The sequence below is a fragment of the Planococcus citri genome, chromosome 5 (genome assembly GCF_950023065.1).
Source record: "Planococcus citri chromosome 5, ihPlaCitr1.1, whole genome shotgun sequence".
NCBI lineage: Eukaryota > Metazoa > Arthropoda > Insecta > Hemiptera > Pseudococcidae > Planococcus > Planococcus citri.
The window spans coordinates 31,640,926-31,663,641 of record NC_088681.1 but is presented as its reverse complement, the minus strand read 5'-3'; the positions used below and the strand labels follow the sequence as shown (position 1 = coordinate 31,663,641).

Sequence of the window (22,716 nt, the reverse complement as noted above, 5' to 3'; positions counted from 1 at the left end):
GTACTCCAATAAATCAAAATAAAAACAAAAAACAGAAAGGTGAACGGAATAAAAAAGAAACACTTACAGCACGAGACGAGAACACCTAAGGAAGGCAGAAAAAAGAGAAAAAGAAATACGAACGCCAAACAGATTATCTTTATCTAAAAAATAGAATAATCGCACGTTGAAAAATTCGCATCTCGAGAGAAACAGAGCAAACATCACGTAGAGTATTTTTGGCGCTGATGAAAATCAAACAAAAAATTACCCCGTAATAAATTCCAATAAACGAAGGTAAACCGCAATGAAAAAATTCAGGCTTCTAGTAAGACTTCATTATCGAAATTCGTACACTACGCACGTAAGTACATAGTACACTTCTAAATGCTACATACGAGTACCTACATTACATTGCATTGCACATTCGACGTGGAAATTTTTCCCAACATATTATCGCGTTATTTCGCTTCGAAAATATCGAAATATCGATTCACCGATATGATACGAACGAACGAGCCTATAATATTACCAATACATAGGCTACGCAGGAGGACGCAGGTAGCAGGTACATCGTAATTTTGCACTCTTTCATCATTCTACAAAATCGCCAAAAAAGAAACGAAAGCGCGAGAAGAAAATAAATCATAAAATTTAACGCTGCATCGCACATAGGCATATAGCTAAGGCATTTTTGATTTTCGTTCCACAAAAATAAACGTGAGATAGCCCGATATCCTACGACTAGCAACTCGAACACGCAAATCTTAAAGGACGAAAAATGAAAAAAAAAAATACTAAATATATACAAGTATACTCGGTGGCTGATAGCTATTTCCAGTCGGTGAATATAGTAAAGTAAATACGTAGTACATATTTCTAATCAACCTCTAAACAAAAAAAAAATAAAAATAAACAAAAACAGAATTAAAAAAAAAAGAATAAATAAAAACTAAATAAAATCGGTAAATCAAATAACACTCGGCCTTGTTTTTCTCACGCCATGTTTTGCGAGTAAGTAGTTAAGTAATTATTTGTATTACAGATTTTCCTCAAGAATAAAAAGAGCTAATTTGCAAATACGAATACGAGAAGATAAAAACACCAAAAAGTTCAAATCATTTTTCTTCTTTCTAATACTGCAAAAATACCAACTGCTACACAACATTGCTATAAAGTACGTAGAAATTCGTAGACAGATACTGTGAAGAAAAAAAAATTATTAAAATATCCGAACGGGTGTTTTTACGGTAGAACACAAATTATTCGTTAAGGGGCGGATAAAATACATGATTCTACAATCTACGCATAATAAATGGACGCGTATTCGCATTTATCCTTAACAGACATTCGTAATTGAAGCATTTGCTTGTTTGATGATGTAAGTTCAGTTCGATTAGAAGAATTGGAAGAAGTGATTTCCTCAGAAAATTAGTGGACAGGTAAAGGTACATTTTTTCCAATTGAAAAATAATCACATCTGATAAAAAATAAGTAGGTAAGTAGGTAGGAAAAAATCGAAAAAATATAATTTTACTGAAATTTCAATGTAGTACCTACGATGTATTTCGAGCTGGCATTAATCCGGAAGGGGTATCAGGGATTCCCAAAACGGCGCAAGTCACATTTTAAAAAAAATTATGAAACAGAAAAATTTAATGATTTGGTTCAAATTCAGCCTGAAAAAAAATGTCAATGAAAATGACCACTTTAGGCGGGAAAACGCATTTCCAAACGGTTTTATGGTCATAATTCATAAAGAAGCAAAGTGGTAGAAAAAACGCTGAAAAATGTAAAAATAATTTTTTTTTGTCATTTCAGATTTGGGACTTTCTTTTACATCAATTTGAAGTTTCATAAGTAAATTTTGGGGTCGTTGTTGGGGTCAAAAAAAAAGAAAAAATTTAGGGTCATTACCCTGAAATATCTTCTGTTTCACACCAAACAGTCGAAGATAGCGTAAAACCCCTTAAAATGTTGAGGGGAGTGATTCTTCACCTGAGAAAAATTTTTTGTAGAAGAACTCCATTGAAATAATTGTAGTAGAGACTCTCCGAAAATGATCTTTCAGGGGGAAAAACCCTTCAATAATCGCACCAACCAACATTTTTTTCAAAAAATTTTTTTAAAAAATGCTCAAAAATTTCTTAACTTGAAAAAAAGTTGCCAAAAAATTGTATTTTTCGTACTCAAAACTGAAAACTGAATCAATTTTTTCAAGTGAAATATCCACATTTACATCAATCGCTTCAAAATACCAAATACAACTTTAGACACCCAATTTATTTTGAAAACCAACAAAAATAATTCAAAAATCAAATAAAGTAAAATTGGATAAAGAGGGAAGGCACAGAGAAGGGTCATTTAACTCGGCAAACTGACGATCAAACAAGGACACATCGCGTCGTATCCTTCGCAAAACCATAAATTTCAGCCGAGATCCATCGAAATATTCACCGCAACGAAATTTCCAATTAGTAGCCACGAAATTTGTAATTATTTCGACGCGGTTTTCGAACCATTCGAGCTCTTTTGCCTACGATATGAACGTATCGCTTGACCAAATCTCGTTTATCCGCCCCTACCGCGATAGCATTTTGAAAATACGAGTACAGTTTAGTCGTGGTGGAAGAAAGATACGAGTAAAACACTACTTCGCATAAATTTTCATATTCACACACACACATCGAACGATGCTGGGTTAAATATAATACACATACGTATACGTACACCACAGATTTAGGTACCTATACACGCGGACAAAGGGTAAGTCTAGGTAGTATATATACGATACGTAGGTAGAACATAGTGGTATAGAGAGATACAGTATAACAGCATCAGAACAGTATACAGAATACATCAAGAAGAAGAATACATATTGTATTATACACCGCCGTATCAAAATTATTCGCATCTACCCCGAGAAAACGCCGCCGCTGCTGCTGCTGATAATTTCATCAAAACTCGACACAGCGTGAGCCAGCCAACCAGCGAAAATAACACAACTCGAAAATTCATTCCGGTCCGAGTTTTCCAGGCCAATAATTCGCCCAACTGTATATACGTACCTACGTACATTTTCACGAATAACCAAACCAAGAATGGCTAACCGAATATACGTGGTATAGCCACACACATACATACATGTACATACATTCGTTTCAAAATCTCACACGCCACCCCCTTCCTCTATCCTTGTACCCTTTACTTCACTAGTAAATTTTTGGGAACACGTATTCCGCGCGTGAATTCCCACCGGTGACTGACTATACACACTACACAGCATACACTGCCAGCAGAATACGCTGAAAAATCGACGAAATAGAAAAGAAAGAAAGAAAAAATCCACCCAACACGCGAAAAAGATTTCTGCACTAACATTATTAATGAACCAAAACAAATTGACATATCTTTCAAAAAAAAAAAAAAAAAAGAGAAAAAGTACCTCTCGCCCCGCTCGTTCCATCGTCTTTTATTCGATTTACTTCGCGCATCGTCGATTCGAATGTACATCGGTGAGTTTTCAAATTTACCAGAAAAATCCCTTATATATACTCGAGATGTCGTAATGTTTACCAAAAAAATAAGAAAAAAAGGTTGCACACGCGGCGATGACAAAATTCGTATTCTCCGCACATATCCGTACGTCTTCGGAGTCGTAATTTTGCACCATTCCCATCTCGCGAACCGCGTCTCAATACATTTCGTAGCGATCGAATCGTCGACGAATGAAAATTATTACCCTCGTCTAATCTGAAACCATCATCACGTCTCTCTATTTCATCGACGCAAAATCAACACGACCGTACAGTACACTATACACTCCTACACGCTCAAAAATAATCCACCGTCGCGTCTAGGGACACCAATATACTGCAACTTGACGACTTAATTCGCAAACGAGAAGGTGAACAAAATAATCCACTCTCTAACAACCGAAAAAAATCAACACTCTCTGAACATGAAAAAAATCCTTCATATTGGTATAAAAAATAAAAAAATAAAAAACCAAAATGAAAAAACCAAAAACAAAAAACTGTGAAGTTAGAGAAAAAGTGTCAAGAAAAAAAAGCCAAAAAAATACGCTAATACACCATAGCTTAACGCCATCTCGTAGAAGATTGAGAGAAAAACCTGAACGCCGTCTATCAAATTTACACGTAATAAAAAAAAAAATTATAAAAAAAATCTGAAGCTTTATAATCACGCTCAACGTCGTTATAAAATTTCGACTCGTTTGATCACCTACCTTCATAATTAACCTGGCCATCGCCGTCTATATCTGCTTCTCTGATCATTTCGTCGACTTCTTCGTCTGTTAGTTTTTCACCGAGATTTGTCATCACGTGTCGCAACTCGGCTGCGCTGATAAAACCGTTACCGTCTTTGTCGAAAACTCGGAAAGCCTCCCTGATTTCTTCTTCACTATCTGTGTCTTTCATTTTTCTTGCCATCATCGTTAAAAATTCCGGAAAGTCTATGGTACCGTTTCCTGCGCGCAAACAAAAGTGAATATTAGACAAAAATTGTTAAAATTTTTTCAATTTTCACAAATTACATTATTTTTTATTTAAATAGATAAGATACCTAAATAGTGCAGGCTGGGGGGGGGGGGGTTGATAGACCAACCGTTCAAGAGGCCACAGACAAATTAATTTCTCAAAAAAAATACACCCAGGATGTAATTTTTTACAAAATTTTACTCGAAGATGAACCTGAGATTTCAATCTTACAATATATCAAATGTAGGTTCATTTTCGTCCATTTTTATTTGATGAATGAAAAGTTCTTTCAAACTCCTGCCTGTAACTTATTCGATAATTTTGAAAATTCATATTTGCAGATTTATTTTTTGCAGATGTTCTAGTCTCAGGTAACTATCAATTGAAATCTGTATCAAAATCTGGAGGAACTCAAAAGAGTAATGTATTTTCCGATTCTTTATTGAGAACGCTGCTCAACTAAAAATTGACCTGATCAATCAATAACTGCACAAACCATGCCCCCCCCCCCCAAAAAAAATTCAAAATTTCTCTTAACTAACATTTTCAACCCCATACGGATAAAGTTCCTAAAAAAAAATGAAATTTCTCAGAATTGGATGATTTTTCCAACCAACTTTTTTCTATTCTGAAACTTCCCCAACTTGTAATGATTTTTGACTGATTTTTCTAAAAACGCCAAAACACCGAAAAAATTCTGAGTCAGAAATTTTTTTCCACCAAGCTACAAAATTTCAAAATTTTCAAAAAGAAAATTACATGTATGTATTTATTTACTTGAATTATACTTTTTTTAAAATACTTTTTTTTGAGTTTTTTCTACAATTTTTCAGGGATTTTACATACATTATTTTGTGAAAGTATTCGACAGAATCTTGAACATACTCACTACTTACATTATTTTATTCTTGATTTCATGAAAAATTTCAAAATGGAACTTTTCCAGTTTTCTTTTCGACTCTCCTTCAACCGCGACCCCAAAATAAGTCAACACTATGTCGAGATATCCAAAAAAAATCAAAATCTATTTAGTAACATTTTGGGCAATTTTTCCAAGAAATGAAATTTCAGACTTTTTATGGATTTTTAAAGCCCTTCCCTTCTCTTCCTCGAAATGATCTCAAACAATATACTAAAAACAAATTCATTTGCGGATAAGTTGAATTCAGGAATTGATAGGGGGAGAGGTGGATCATTAAATGAGTCATTCAGTTTCACTTCTCATCAATAAAATTGGAGGAGGGTCTCTTACTCGTAAAAAACAACCAAAAATTCCCCGCAGTTGTCTCGACAACACAATATATTTCCATTTTCTACATTTTCGATAAAACCGAGTAAATTACACACTCACAGACAGAACTAATGAGTAATGAACAACACGATAGCAATATGTATCGTCATCGTCCATTACTGCACCAAAAAATGAGAATGATGAAACATTTCTGTTCATTTCGATTTACACGAGGCAAATGGCAGTACAAGTACAAGAGTACATCGAAATACTGCGTAAAAAATTCAATTTTCGTAGAATTACGAGTACAGTACACGTATATACGTACATTTTGTCAAGACAGATAATAGGTTTCAAGTAAACGAGGTACGAAGGGAGTAAAACACAGTAAAACATATGTTCTATGACGTAGGTATTTCTGCGGTAATTGCTCGTTCTATCATATATTTTTTTTTTATGATTAACTCTCTAGTCTCTTACCCACCTGTTAGTAGAAATACGTATTTAAAGAGGTGAATTTTCATACGGGGTAAAACAATATACTTACGTTCTAATTATTAATGAGTCCAAACGAAAAATACTCCACTAGGACCTTTTTTTGGTAGTAAATTAGGTTAGTTCAAATTTTCAACTTTTTTCCAAGAATTTTTCAATAATTATATCAAATTTTATTTCAAGCATACAATTTAGCTGATTTTTCAATCAGAAAATTTAAATGTTACTTTTCAACCATGAAACTGGAGTTTTCAAGAGGAGAGGGCGGTTATAACACTGAAAAGCAAACATTCATAATCCCATTTTCCTTTCGACCATTTGAACGTCAGAAAATCTATCAAAAAAAAAATTTCTAATTTCGATCAAAGTAACTAAAATACAGACGTCTTTTTCATCCAAAATTCGAAAAAATTATTCGATTCTAATTGAAAACATTTTTTATATCATTTTACCCAGTAGAAAAATTCTCTTCAAAGAAATCGAACGCGATTTGAAGACATTTACCGCCCCCTCACCCCCCAACACACCGTTTCACTAACAACTTTTTATGTTTCATTGAGGCGAGTTTTTTTCTACTTTCGGTTTACTTTCCTCGAAGACAAGTTCACAAAAAAAAAAAAACAAAATCCATAATCTAAAAATATCGAAATTTTCGCACTTTTATCCCACAACTATCACAAAAAATTTACTCAACTTGGGGCATATTTCCCCATTATACCAAATTCGTAATATTTTTTCTTTGAAATGTTTTCAACACAAATCGTCGTTTTAAATTTTAGGTATTGTATTGTATTTCAAAATCGGTATAGAGCCCACCTTTTTTATTCTCATCACATCGCATAAGGAATAATGTAAGCTTTTAGTCGCCACCATTGGATTCCTGCTGCGTGGTACGCAATAAAAATACGCGCAAGTTGACTGTAGCGTATGTGAGTACAAAAAATCCTCCTACACTTTAATAACAAATGAGTGGGAACTAATGCTTTACTTGTCGTATTAAAGCGAAGGCAAAAGTCTATTCGTTTATACGTATTTCAACTACCAACTGATGGAAATATAGAAAGAAAAAGATAAAACCTACAGCTCCACGACCATACGGACAAAAATTATCACAAAATGAGCGCATTATTTTCCCTCCCCCACCTTATGCAGTCAGATCTCAGATCATGACATCGTTGAAACAAAAAATTACAGAAGAATGAAATTACACCAACCATCTGTGCGAACAACAAGCAGAGCATAAATCATTACGTAAAGTGAAAACACGGTTTACGAACGAGCAAAATGAAAAAAAAAACACCCAACAATAACCTTAGGTACAAATTAAAATCTCGTATCATCGAAAATATTGCATTACACGTTCATCATTCTCTAATATATGCATTTTGGTGTTTTGCAGTCTAGATTTTTCCATAACGTTATTCCCCTATAATTTGGTAAAACGAAAAATTTTCCAACTGAGTACAAATAAAACATACGTATTATTCAATTTGGTACACCTAACTAAGTACTCGCGTAGTGTACAAATACCTATTAATTTAGCGTTGAATTTTTCGTTAAAATTCTAGCCATATTCAAATGTAAATTCACCGCAACCCGACCAATAAACGCGTAAAAAATTACTCGCTAAAAAAAGAAACTAGTTTACCGGTTAATTTATAATTATTACACGTTATTGATTTTCCCATTTTTGTAATTTTCATCTGCTTTGCGCTCTCGGCAATTTCACTCTACTTGTTCGCAGGGCACAATCTACATATATTTTATATAAAGCGCAACTGAAGTAATTTTAACAGAAAAAATTCGATTTTTTCATCTGATTATTGAAATATACTTACTTAATTATGCGAAGCAAAAAGCACGAGTGCCATGGATTTCGCATCGAGAAAAAATTTATCGCCGAAATGTCGAAAGAATGAGAGAAATGTAGAATTGTAGATAGACAATGCAAGTTTTCAATCAATACTCATTTTTAAAAATTTAGAAAAATATATTTATGTAGTTTGTGAAATTGGAAATTTTTTTCGAAAATCACCTTCGTCAAGAGAACATATGTACCTAATTGGAACTTTGGACAGACGCCCAAAAAAATTGTAAAACAAATTGCAGGACATCTGAAGAAATTTTCCAACAATTATTGCAAAACCTTCAAAGGGAGGTTTTTCGAACACCCTCGGGTCCTCACAAGAAATAAACCTCCAAGAAAATAATAAATGTTAAAATTTCAAAAAAAAAACCTTCGATCATTCATTTTTGGAAAAGGGCTCTGGCATTTCTTTTTGTATCAACTCGACAAGAACTCAAAATTTAGTACATTCTTGACCAATATTTTTAATCAATCGGAGTATCGAAGAGAATCGATTCAATTTACCATATTTTCAACATTAGATTCTATGTAGATCGCGTACAGAAAAAATCAGCAAAAACCTCTCCCAGGAGACATTTTTTGGCATAAAATTAAAATACACGAATTTTTCCGCATTTATCACTCACCATCGGCGTCTACTTCATTAATCATATCTTGTAGTTCGGCTTCGGTGGGATTTTGACCGAGTGATCTCATAACTGTGCCTAATTCTTTAGTGGTAATAGTTCCATCGCCGTCTTTATCGAACAGCGAAAACGCTTCTTTGAATTCAGCGATCTGTTCTTCTGTTAGTTGATCTGCCTGTAAAGATACAAACGAAAAGACAAATTATTAAACCGTCTCGTTACACGCGGATTTGATTTATTATTACGTACGATGATTTTAATTAAAAACGAGCATACATAGTAATCGCACAAAGCGAATAATGAAGGGAAAAAAACAATAACAACTTGTAAATGTACAGATATAATATAGATTAGACTCGTCCGTGAGGCATGAATATACAAATGCGGTTGAAATATGTACTTCCTTTCCACCTTCTTCAATGCCATGACCCTTTCCACCCACCATCATCGGTGTTATCTAATTTCCATACACATGTGCATATATTTCGCACAGTTGCCTATTATCAACATTCAAGGGGCTAAAGAAATACTATATAAACATCGGTACCTAGTACCTACCTACGTTTTACGTTTACAACTTTACACGATATCTTTTTTGTCATCATGAATCATGAATGGCATAATTTCACTACCGAAATTTCAGCATCTCATCAACACCGCTGGAATTCGCATCAATGAATTTCAAAAAGAATGCTGAATTTGTAGTCGAATAATCGATAACAGATGAATCGGCTCAAATGAAATTTTTGTACACTGGATTCACTCCAAGGAAGCGTGGGGTATGACAAACCTAATGTCAAGGTCAGAAAACAGGTTTCCTTCAAAAATGATCACACGAGGAAGTCGAAATTTCAATTTATTATGCAATATTCGACCGTATCTACGAGTAAATCCATTGTTCTTGACTTAAATTTTTCGCTGCATCCCTATTTTTCTCTTCTTTTTCACCTTCTCAATTCAAAATTAGGACAATCCCAATTTTTGAATCCAGATCTTCTTCTTACCTCACCTGTTTCGAGCTATCACCAAACCAACCTACACTTTCTCAAATATGAGTGCATTCAATTCGTCGGATGATGAGAAAATGCTCAAAAATAACTGAAAAAATTGACCAGGAAACAGGGTGCCTAAAAACGGAGAATTTCATCTCACTATTCCTCATCCATCTTTAGCTGAATAAGCCAACCACCCACACAAGCGTGCACAACCGACACTATGCCATGACTTGACACTTCACAACAGGTAACTCGATTCAATGCAGGCTCTCATTGCACATATTTACAGGTATACATACGTACATAATACAGCACATTTACACTATTATATGAAAAGCGAAGATAAACGTAGCCGGCTACATAAGATCGAACACGTATAAACGTATTTTGTAGATAGATAATCGTCGTTGCACTTTTCTCGAATCTAACCTCAACTTTATAATATATAGGTCAAGGTGAGTTACAATTCAACATTGTCTAGAAAAATGGCCAGCTGTAAGCGCCGCCGTCGTTGCTGCCGCAAACGAATCTTCGCTTCGACACCCTTGCACACTTCACTCATCGTGTCCTGGTGCAGCAATTAATTATTCAACCCTTTTTCAAACACATCCGTGATCGTACAAAGTAATTTTTTACGAGTCATCGAAATTACCTCAAGGGCGATAGAAAAGTCTTCAAGGGTCTCATAAATTTCAACTGTAACGCATTTTGAGACAAATTTCTTTAGCTGGACGCAACTGAAAATTTACTGATCCTTTTCACGTTATTGCCTTCCTAAAAAATTCAATGCAGGTTCATTTTTTTTTAAATTAAAAGTATGGAGAATTCTTTCAATTTGCGATTTTTGTGCTCCAATTTTTTCTGTCTTATAGCCCCCTCCTCCATCACACACAAAAATCACGTTTTTCGGAGAAAAAACACTAACTTTAGGAGATCTGATCCCTTGCCTCCAAAACTGAAGAAAAACTGGTTCTATCCAGTCAGCAAAATTTATTCAACTTCTTGATTTCTTTGTAATCTTTTTTTACTCCATTTTTTACAATTTAATCACTTAGGCAACGGAAATAAAGATGTCAATAATTGATCAATTTTTTCAGGGTTCCTTGACCATTTATTGTAAAATAAGACAGACTCAATGCATAGGAAACTATTCAAATTTTTTTCCTGGCGTTTGAAAATCTGAAATGGCATCCGGCAAATTTTGGTACATACAACATCAGCCTAAAAAGCACATTTATGTCAATTTATTTAAAAGATTAGCACCAAGTAGTCATATAAAAATAAGGGCAATGCCTCAAAAAAAATTCCACTAGGTTGCAGGTTATTGACAAGCCTGCTAATTCACGAAAGATTGCAAGTTTGTTATCGAAAATCGACATTTTTTTATAATTCTTTTGAAAATATTTGAGACCTTGGTAAGCCTTCACATCTGACTTTCTCGGCTTGCAGATATTCCGAGACACATCGCACGCTACTTTTAATTTTCAATGGTATCGCAGGGGTATCTGCTCGTCGAGTACAATTTCATTAAAAGCAAATAAAACTAGCAAGTACGTTTCACACACGCTAATGAGATCGCGTCCAGCGTAGGCTATTTTACTCTGATGATGATGAAGACGTCTTGTATCAATTTACCTCTCTCTTTCTCTTCGATCAGCACACTACGTATCATTTCCATTATTTTTCATTCCCTTTCAGCTTCTGCGACAACAGCAATGGCAAAGCGGCGTGCTTTTTTCTACGACGACGCGACGCTTTGCCATAATTAATTAGGTGCTATCATGCGCACCCTGCGCACGCGCGCCTACGCCGTCGTGTTCGTTTTTTTTTTTACTCTTTTTTTAATACATACGAGAACGCGTACATCAATAAAAATAACAGGTTTAATTGTTCGTCAAGGTCGCCTCAAACGTCACAGCCTGACGGAATATAAGAAGAGCTCGTTAACCCCCTTAACCCCTCGCCTCACTTCCCCAACAATATGGTTTTTCTGCGTCGCCGCCGTTTGCTATATTTATGCATACGGTATCTTTCCGTAAATTTTCATTATTATACATTATGTATTTTTCAACCGAATAAGTAGATACTTCATCATTTTAATTGAAATTTCCATTCCTCCTTCCTTTTACCTTTCCTTCAACTGTCTTTGCTTTACTTACTCCGAATGTAAATTTCAAAAAAAAATTACGATTTAGTTCGGCTCAGTTCACTTTTATTCTCTTTTCCGTCTACTTCTACTAGCAAGAGGGATTCCCAAAAAATGAAATCGACCAAACACAAGAACAATCGAATACTCAACAATCGCAGGTATTTTTATATCGATGAATAATTCAAGATGAAAAAAAAAAGAACCTTCAACATTCTTGACCTCTCCCCACAGTACGTGTAGGTGCCCCGCGAAGAAGGTGAATCATTTTTTGGTGTTTTTATTCGCGGATTCATAATAATAAATATTATACGACGTTGACGACATCACACATTATGCAAATCGCTTCACACTGACCAATAAGACAACGCGGAAGTAATATGTAATTTCAAGTAAAACATCAAAAGTCGAAAAACTATTGAACTTCAAAGCAAGCTGATAAGCGCAGAAGAGGCTTACAAAATTGAAGGGAGGGGGCTCAAAAATTGAAAAAAATGAACACTAATAATTAGTTAAAATGAATGAACAGAGGTTAAAAATGAATCGAATTCAAATCAACTGAAAAATGCTAGGCTACTTAAAACCTTGACTTTCAGAAAAATGTTTACATTTCACCCTAATTCTCATCCCTTATTGTTCTGCCAAGAACAGTGTTTTTCTAAACCTTGAAATTCTCTCTTTCCTTCGTTATGTCGACTCGAAAAAAAAAAATTAAAGCAAAATCGAAGAATATTCCCATTTTCCAAGCGTGAAAAAATTACACATATCGAACCCATAGCGAGAAGCAAAGAGAAAAAACCACGCAACAAAAACAACTAGAAGGCGGTAAAGTGACTTCGCTTCGGTTTTAATTTGAGATATTAAATTGGCATTCTGGATCCGATCCAAAATTTTCTCAGTATATCTACGTCTGTGTAAACTTCTATCGCATAAGCTGTTTCATCAAATTCATGTCTCTCACACAACGCTTGGCGGTAAATATCGCCTGACGACTACTATAATCCGCCAATCAGGCTACCAGCAGCAGCCGGCGGTAATTCGACAGCTGTAATTTCGCCAGCTTGCACTTTTTTTAAGCGTATTAATTTCAGTAAAATGACGATGGGACATCAAATACAGAAGTATCCTACATTTACCTGATTTCTGTTTCACATTCTCTGAAATACCTCCCGATTATTTCCATCACTTAAGATACGTTTTTTCCGTCTTTGATCAGAGATCAGCAGTCAACACAGCCCCGTAAAAAGAGAGGGCTGCACGGTTCACGGTGACTTTTCACTGCCACAATATCGAGTAGATACTCTTAAATACAAATTCGGCTCCAAAGTTTCGTCCAAAATGTCACACGTATCAGGCAAGAAATGGACAAAATTTGACCATAAAAAAAAATTCCCAAACATTCGCCGTCGACTTGGCAGCAAAAATTTTTTTTTGGAAAAATTACACTTTTTACGAATATAAAGAATAGAATGGGAATCGTAAAGCGTGAAATTTTCCAACTTTATTAACCGTAAGTTTTCTTTTACGAAACATACTTTTCGAGCTGGTAGTGGTGAAAGTTCAACCAATAAAATGTCGTAACCAAAATGAGTTTTTTTCACGTTCTTTTGAAGATAAAAGCCAGCCTAGCCTCGTGATAAGGTCGTTAAAATTTGTACGTTGAACTCGACTGAATTCAGCTGAGAAACACACCAAGATAATGATGAAGGATAATTTTCGAAGTTTTGAGCTTCCGAGGATTTTTCTCGAGCCAACTTTTAACACGAAAACATCACATTCGGCAAAAACGATTTTCTCACACTTTTCTAGAATTTTCAAAGCACACAATCGCGAAGGAAAGAGTACCTCGTATTACTCGCAAGCACTAATGACAGGAGGGGGAAATGATCTTTGGCAGTTTGGCAGAAATTCTAACGACTCGTCGTTATCGATACCTCGAACGAATGCGAAAAACTTGGAAAATTTCCGCCGTTGTGGCGCAACGGAAGCGCGAAAAATCGAATTATTCTCACATCAAAGAGCACGGCGGCGGCGCGCCGCAGCATCGTTCGGTTTTCATATCTGCTATGCATCTCTATCTCTCTCTCTCTCTTTGCTTGTTCACTCGTAAAGTGCCTCTACCTACCAGCTCTTCCATTTATTCCGCCCCCAACCACCCTCTTTATCTGTCTCTGTCTCTGGCACTGGCTCTCTTTTACTTCTCATTACACAAAACCACCGCATCAGCATACTCATGTACCTTCGGTGTCCTAGTAGAGATGTCGTCCGTGTACGGGTACGCGTAACCTATCGTTTTATACCAGAATTCTCAAAATTACAATTCAAAGATGAACCCTGCTAAATCTTGGAAACCTAATTTTACGATTCTGAATTCTTTACGAACATCCCGAAATTCAGAATTTTGAATCTCGATTTTACTGAACTATTAGCCCCTTTTGCAGGGATCAAAAGTTTGAAATCATTTTTCAGAACGCAGTTTCCCACCAAAAACAGAAATATACGAGCCACCTTTTAAGTGGCAACTCATACGACAAAAAGACTCGAATCTAAATGTAATGAAAACCACCATGCCACATTTTTTGTTGAACTGCAAATCACGCAGAGGGTAGGCTAAAATTCTGAAATTCCTTCTTATCAGCAAAAGTAACATCATACATGTGCGTTTTTCACTTCTACCTCACTCATTTTTAAACGCACGTGAATGCCAACACATCAAGCATAATAGCTGCAAATTAATTAATTCGCATCGCATCCCTCATTCATTCTCGTCTCTTCATTGGATCTGTAATTCAAAACTCGCAGTATTTAGCAAAAAAAAAAAAAGAGTAAAACACTGCATCGCCGCTTCTGTCGCTGCGTTCGTCCTGCAGCAGCCAACATTTCGCACAGCAGCAGCCGGCGAAACGCCGTACCCTAAATTTTGGACGTCCCCTAAGATGCTAAAGCGTCTGCGCGTCTCATCGATCCGCCGCTGCCGCCGCCACGCCGGTAATTGTCGTGCAGCTAATATAGCCTGTTTATTTTTCTCGCTCTTTTTCTCTCTATTTTTGTCTCTCTCACTCTTTCGCCTTATAAATAATATACACACGCATGGTATACAGCCTAGCATGGTGTACCTCCACTCTAGCTACAGTAGGTAGAGGTAAGTTTGTGCAGTATTTTATACACGCACCAGTTTCGTCCTATCCTTAATCCTTCTCATAATATTATAAGGTACACCAAACACAGCGAGCTTGCTCTTCGTGTTCTCGTACTTATTGTCACCTTTAAAGCTAAATCTACGTGGCCAACGCCACCATCACCGACGTTGCTACTGCTGCTGTTACTCTGCTACCGTTATTACCCTCGTCAAGGTCACCAATTATCAATACTCTATTTTCATCTACAGAGGCAGAGGCCTACACGTCACTAACCCGACAGTCAACGAAGTCTTCGAAGAACATTAACCATTTGAGGAATAGATTTAGACACTTGGGGATCGACTGTCTACCTGCCACGATCATCCAAAAAATCCCAACATGTTTCGACTGGTGTCGCATTTTTTTTAGGAGGGAAGGGGAGAAATCTGCAGAGAATTGATGAAAAAGAAGCTATGAAATAACGATGAAAAAACACGAAAACCAACTATCACTCGAAATTCATCTCGAGGCACCCACTTCGTCCTCTTCGTCTTTTATGCTTCGACATACTTTTTCCAAAATCGAAAATTCAAAAATTATGATCATAATCAATTTTGGTAACGTTACTTTTTACAAATAAATTTCCCTCAAAGTGATTTTCACCCCTCCCCCTCCTCCTTTACATTTCACGAAAAACCTGCTGCCGACTGTTTCTACTTGTTTACAGTCTTCTTTCATTTTGAACATCAACGTAAGTTCAAAATCGTAGGAATTTCTCCAAAACCAATAATTTACACAGCTAAATGAACAAATTGCAATTTTCAAGCACTCGACAAGCACTACCACTACATAGATCATCCAAGCGTACTCTTCACAAATCACTCTTCAGTCTTTAATTCATTCGACACACGTGAAGTTTTCAAAAAACCGGCGTAAGACAAATTAAGGTATCGAACCGATGAAACCTGAAAGTCAATTTTAACAATGAAAAATCATCAGTTATGTGGACGGGATGAATCATCATACTTGGCAAACCAGCCTGAAGCCCGGTGCGGTGTTGCAGGTCAGGTATTCGCGCATACGTAATGCATCGTGTACTCGTACATTACCTCTCTACACACATTCTTTAGGTACATACAATTGAACACTATTACACTGTATTGGATATATCGACACGACCTGGTGGCAGGCGTAGCATCTCAGATCGACGACGACGTAAGCAAGCAGGTTAAGCGAGAATCAAATTTATATACCATAAGAATGGAATGGACGAGAACCGGTTCCTTAGGGCACCGGACCGCCAAATAATAATACACGGTTACGCGATTTTTATTCGAAAATTTTTTCGGATCTTTTAATTTTTGTTTTACGATCTCGCTCTCGTGTGGTCGATTCCTCCGGCATGGCATTACTTTACTCGTACATGACGCATGTACTTAGGTTCGTAGGTAGGTAGAATGGAAGGTACTCGATGGTTATACAAACGCTCGAAATAAACACTTACACATGCACACACGCTGGCATGCCGGCAAGGTTTGGATGAGAAAACGCCAATCAAGGTCGCGTGTGAATATACCCAGGAAGGAAAACGTCATCTGCTGCCCATACCATTATTCGGTCTCTGGATCATTTTGCGGTTTGCGACTTACAAAGTAGGTGCAGAGACAAAACACGCCATATTCGAGTGGTCTCCACACCAATTCAATGCACAAATGGAAAATAAAAAACAACATACTTAATCGAATTCGTATACGCCATACGAGGTACAAATATATCCCATAATACGCAGTACTTGAACCTACATATTTACATGTACAGTACATATAACCAGTTGTAAAGATAAATCCAAATGCACAGTGTAGATTTCAAGTACATACGAGTACATGCATATTATTATATTATTTTGTATTAATTGTGTATACAAAGTATACATACATTCACTCATACGAATAGTTGATTTATTTTTTACCCACAGAACATTCAGTTTCGTTCCGCAAGATGAAGTTCGAATTACCTTCAATTTTGTATCATCGTAATAATTACATCCACTTCTCTATTTCTCGTCCAGAGTAAGGGAGGCGAAGACAGCAAGGCGCAGACAACACTACAGACACAGCGGAGTGATTATCCTCAGAATGACTCATACGACGGACGAATAATCTACACGATATCAGTGTTTATTCGAAACGAACTACCTACATATCTACATACGAGTATTACCTACGTAAAACACTCTTTTACTACTTATTCGTCTTATCATACCAGTCGTATCACGTGTTCAAATTGACGTACTTACTCGTATATCTAGTCAATTTTGAAATTATTTTTTCTTTCAAAGAACATAGTGAAGAAAGACAGAAATCCAGAAGTGTATTTCGACTTTTTACAAATCTTCTCCATCCCTGTTTTTGATGATCATCAAATTCAATAGGTACATAAATTTCCAACGAGGGAGAAAGTGAATTAAAAAAAAATTTCGAAATCGTGACTATATTAATTATGCTGACTTTAATACCCGAAAACATGAACAATCAATCACAACCTGTAAGGGTCTCAAAAATTTGTCTTCAAAAGAGCAAAATCGGTTTTGGTCTCCTTTTTTGAGATGAAAAGTGATAAAATTTTTCAACTTTTCCTTCAACCCCCCCCCCCCAATATCCTTCCCTCATTTTTTGACCAGAAATCCATTTTCGAAAAAAGAAAAACAACATTAATTGAGGAACATTGATATTCACTCTATTTCAAAAATATCCGGTTTCTTGCTGAAAACTGGCTGCATTAAATGAGAACGAAAAATATTGATGTTTTCAAAAACTAATTTAGACAGCTATTGAAATTTTATCGACAGGCCTTTTGAAATGGTCTCTTTTTTTCAAAAATTCAACTTTTTAATGGCTCTCTTTGAAAACCAAAAAAGTTCGAAGAAATAACCAATAAATTGCAAAAAAAAAATCACGAAACAATAAAATAGAACTCTTTGATTGAATTTAATACAGAAAAAAACAAAACATTCTAATTACGAGAGTGGCATCCAATAATGAAACTCGATCGAGACATGGGCACAATTTTATGTCAAAACAGTGAGACCACTTCCCAACTTTGAGACAATTTTTAGAAAAAAAAAGAATTTTTGACAATTTTGGACTATTAAGCGACACTTTTGGGCAACTTGAGGGGAAATAAGTCAAACTTTTTGGAATTTTTTTACAATATTTACAGCAAAAACCAGTACTTTTTCGAAAAAAGCAAGACCTTTTTGGCGATCATTGTCAAAAACTAATATTTTTTCGCAATTTTCGTCACACAGAGTCCTGCATTTGGTATTTGCGATTTTCTGTAAAAAAAAATTAGATTTTTTGGCGAAAAATGCGACGATAAAAGAGTAAACTCGTTTTTGTGAATTTTCAAGATATCTTTGTCAATATTCAATTCTAATTGTAACAATACTTCACCTACGTATTTTAATTTCATATGATCGGAAAATGAGTAGTTTCCTAGACAGTTTTGTGGTTGGAAAATACGTCTTTAACGCATCTATCAAAACAAGTGCGGAAAGTAGTTATTTTCCTCCCTAGGGAGGAAAGTAACTGTTTTCCGCACATGTTTACAAATTCAAAATTAGCCATTTTTTAAAATTTCAGCATTTATTTTCCTCTCATATGAAATTAAAATAGTATACGCGACAGGATTGGACAGTAACGCGATTAACTTGTGCGATTTAAGTCACTCGGCTTCGCCTCGCTCCTTAAACTTCGCACTCGTTAATCGCATACTTTCCGCTCCTGTCACGTAATATACTATTACTCAATTTTCAGCAATTTTTGAATGAATTCAGCATACTTCTGTCGCACTGTAAATAATTTTTGCAATTTTTTTTGGTAATTTATGCATGATTTAACATTATTCAAGATATATGTTACAAAAATTTACATATTTTTGGAGTGATACACATCAGCAGCTACATATTATAATTTTCGTTTGTTTGCTGTTTGTACAATTCTAAACAAGTTCATCAAATTTTCACTATTCACAGCGCTCTTTTCAATAAATTTTGCATTTTCATTGAGCACAGTACTCATTTCAATCTTGAAATTGAAACAATTTTCGAAGAAAGTAAAAGTGAAGCATACATCATTCTATACAGAGCAAAAAAATTTCAACAATAGATGAATTATTCAACTACACTATTCCAATGCAAGAATCATACGCACAAAATTACAGATAGATGAAAAGAAAACCCTCAAGTACGATATAAACAAACAAACCATACATTATTCAACATCGAACGTATCATTTACTCGTATTATTTTTCAAAAAATACCTAAATAAACCGCATCGAAACACCTTCTTCTCACATATATGTACGTACAAAAAACTCGATGAATTCCTTAGTAACCTGCATGAAAACATACACAGACAGGAAAAGAAGCGAAGAACATATCGCAAACCTTAAAAACCTTTTCAGTATACCTTTACTTAGTATTTGGTGATTTTTCATAATACAAATCAAACCACACGGCGTTCACTACCTGGCGTATAAAATGACAAAACCTTCTACGTGCGATGTAATTTTTCACCCCAGAAGGAGAAAAAAAACCACCACCGACTCAAAGGTCAAAGCGTCGGTAACACGCATTTACCGCATTAACAAGCTATACCATATACCCTATCGGTTAACCCCTTTCGGCCTTTAGTAAACGCCTTCGTCATCGTCGTCATCGTCGTCGTAGTCGTTCGAAAGTGTAACAAATTTTGACCAACTTTTTCGACGGTGATGGCGACGCCGCCGACGGCCAATATATCACTCCATCGTATAGTCGTACCACCAGTCCACCACCGCAAACGACACACGATCATCCCCCCGTGCTCTTTTAGCCACCACCGCTGCACCGCCACGTACCATTTAGAATTCTCATTTTACCATCGCATACCTTTGCCACTCTTTACCCAAATATTAGGTGCTATTTCTTTTTTTTTTTCGTACACACCGCACATACTATACATACAATATACATACAAATACACATAGGCTACGACGACGACGTCACGCAAACCACACAATATCGGTCGCGTGTTTGATAAACACCACCTATATATTCGAAGGGAACCAGCGCGAAAGTTTTCATTTTATTTTTTGCTTCTATACTTTCTTGCTTTGCAACGTGCAAGTAGAATATCTCGTATGTTATAGAGGCACATTTTGACTAAAACGTCGACAAAAAAAATTACACAGGTAAAAAAATAATACACACGTAAAATATGCGAACACGTATAAATTACATGAACTTCTCCACTTCTCTTTCGCTGCTGTCAGCACCGAAAACCGTACGTCGATTATTGTGGAAAATTGCACGACTGCAACATACTGTGACAACGATGATTTTGTCGACTCGACACTACAGACAAGAAAATTCCAATAAATGACGTCCTAATTTTAATCTACTTGAGGTGGTATCTTGTTAAAATTACCATGCCATGTAAGGAATGTCCCTAACCTGATAATATCTCACCATCCTAACTCAGACTTTATTTCTCCTCATTTGCACTTAAAATCAGAATGTATCAACAATTTTGAAAGTTTGTGAAATGTCTTTTTGAAAAACAATGATTTTCTGAAAAATATGTATGTACTAGAAACAATATTTTACGGAAAACTTGTCTCCAGATCCATTCCAAAAAACAAGAAAAAATTTTCAAAATACGAATTTTCCCAAAATTGAACGATTTGAACCTAGTTCTGTAGAACCCTAAAAGTGGTCTTGAATTTTGACGGCAATAGCATAAATTGATGCAAAATCTCAAATTTAGGTACCTATGTACTTTCGTTTGATTGAGACTGAGCCATTTTTCCCAAAGTCGGGTAGGTAGCGACAGGAGCGGAAAAACCCATGATTTTTTCAAAGCTGTTTTCTCTTTGAGGGCTTATTTCGTCCCTCCTCCACGGCCACCTCCCGAGCTCAACATTTTTTTTGAGTAACTTTCAACACAAAATGAAGCTCTCTGCTGAATTTGTTCAAAATCCGCCGACCTTTTTTTTTGGAGCGATCCAACTAGGTGTACACTGTACAGCTAGGAACAACACGACATTAAAAAAAAATATTTTTCAAACACTTTAAAAAAGGTAGTTTTTTTTTCTAAAAAAATCTGTTCTCTTCAATCAAAAAATCAAAATTGTTCAATTTTTTGAGCAGGTACCTATATTTTCAAGACTGTGCAATCTGAAGTTTTCGAAATTTTTTGCACACTAAACCCTCTCTCATCGTAACAAAAAATTAGAAAAATTCAAAATCGCAAAAAAAATGCACTATATTGAAAACGTTTAAGGAACGATGCATGAAGCAAAACTGCATCACTTCATCAATAAGATCAATGAGATCCTTCCAAGAAAATCAGGACATGACTTACTTATTCTCTCACGTAGGTAGGTCTAGGTACCAATGTGATGGACAATTGACAAATATAATTGCATTACTTCTGCGAAGAAAATGTGTACTCACCTAAAACAAATAAAAATACAATAAAAAATTAGTTAATTTTACGAAATCTCATCATGATTCAACTTATTATTACGTTTCTAGGCATTTAAGTCTGGTAATAAAACTGAAAGTGATAATTTTAAAAATTCAAGCAAAATATTTGATTTCTACGTGATTGTTTTCCTATCAACTAATTCTATCTTTTGCGAGAACAAGAGAAAAAAAAAATAGGTGCAGAAAAATCAATCAGTGACAGCGAAGCTTCTAAAAGGTGAGATTCTCGAAAATCAAAAACAGATTCTTCTGATATGTACGTATGTATTTTCAAAAATGAAAATTTTTCGACTTTTTGACCAATTACTTGATTTATTGACTTTTTCATCAGTTGGCACACCACTACCTATTTCAGCTCAAACGAGTGTAATATTCTCTCTCTCGAATCTGTTAAAACTGTTTCTATGTACTTATCAGTGATGTCCTAATTACAATTGAACTGCAAGGAGAATACAGCTCAATTATACCTACCGTCACACATTCACAAAAAACACACACCAAAACATCAGAATAGAGCTCATTTAGAAGACACAGAAGCATTCGACTCGACCAACTGCACAGAAGAACTCACTCAAATGAAACACAGCTGTAAGGTTCAAGCTGGTTGAAGTGGAACAGTTCATTTCATCTCTTATCACACCAAAAATCCAGCAAGTCTGATTACAACAAACCCTACAATACAAACAGACACACCTTGTAGAACGATCTCGAGCTTCCTTTTCCAGCAGTAAACTCATTCACACCTCCTCCTTTCTTCTCCATTAATTAGGGATAGTTTTACAAAAAATGAAAATCTTCGTCCAGTGTACAAACGTCGACATTTTTTTCACTCTAATAATTATCAACATTATAATCATGGATACGAGTCAGCAAACGAGAAGAGGGATGTTCGCAATTTACGAAATACGAATAATCTGCACGCGCTACCATCATCGTATCTTCATCAAAAAATTATTTATCGTGATAACGCAACCCTCTTCCATCTCCTCTTTTTCTATTGTCTTCGTAGTCGTTAAAAAAAAACCGTAATTACGAGTAATTTTTCCTTCGCCGTCGTGTCTCGTATATTAGATTACCATCTTCTATTTCAGAAAAAAAAGAAAAGAAAAATAATAATTCTGAGGTTAACAACAAAAAACGTATAAAAATTTCGAACTCTGGAAAGTTCATCCACGAGTTTCAAAATTCGCGTTATAAATAAAGTCAACGAGCATTACTCCCTTTCT

The 22,716-nt window shown here is 35.6% G+C and overlaps 1 protein-coding gene across 7 annotated transcripts in view; it reads right to left on the bottom strand.

Moving 5' to 3' along the window:
- Positions 1–22,716, bottom strand: part of LOC135849518 (calmodulin-alpha) — a 97,532-nt gene that overhangs the window by 23,142 nt on the left and 51,674 nt on the right. For all 7 annotated transcript variants that reach the window (XM_065369996.1, XM_065369997.1, XM_065370000.1 and 4 more), the window contains exons 2-3: positions 8,701–8,875; positions 4,229–4,471 (exon numbers count right to left, since the gene is read on the bottom strand). In XM_065369996.1, the coding sequence (XP_065226068.1) occupies positions 4,229–4,471; positions 8,701–8,875 (418 nt within the window). The remainder of the gene's footprint in view (positions 1–4,228; positions 4,472–8,700; positions 8,876–22,716) is intronic.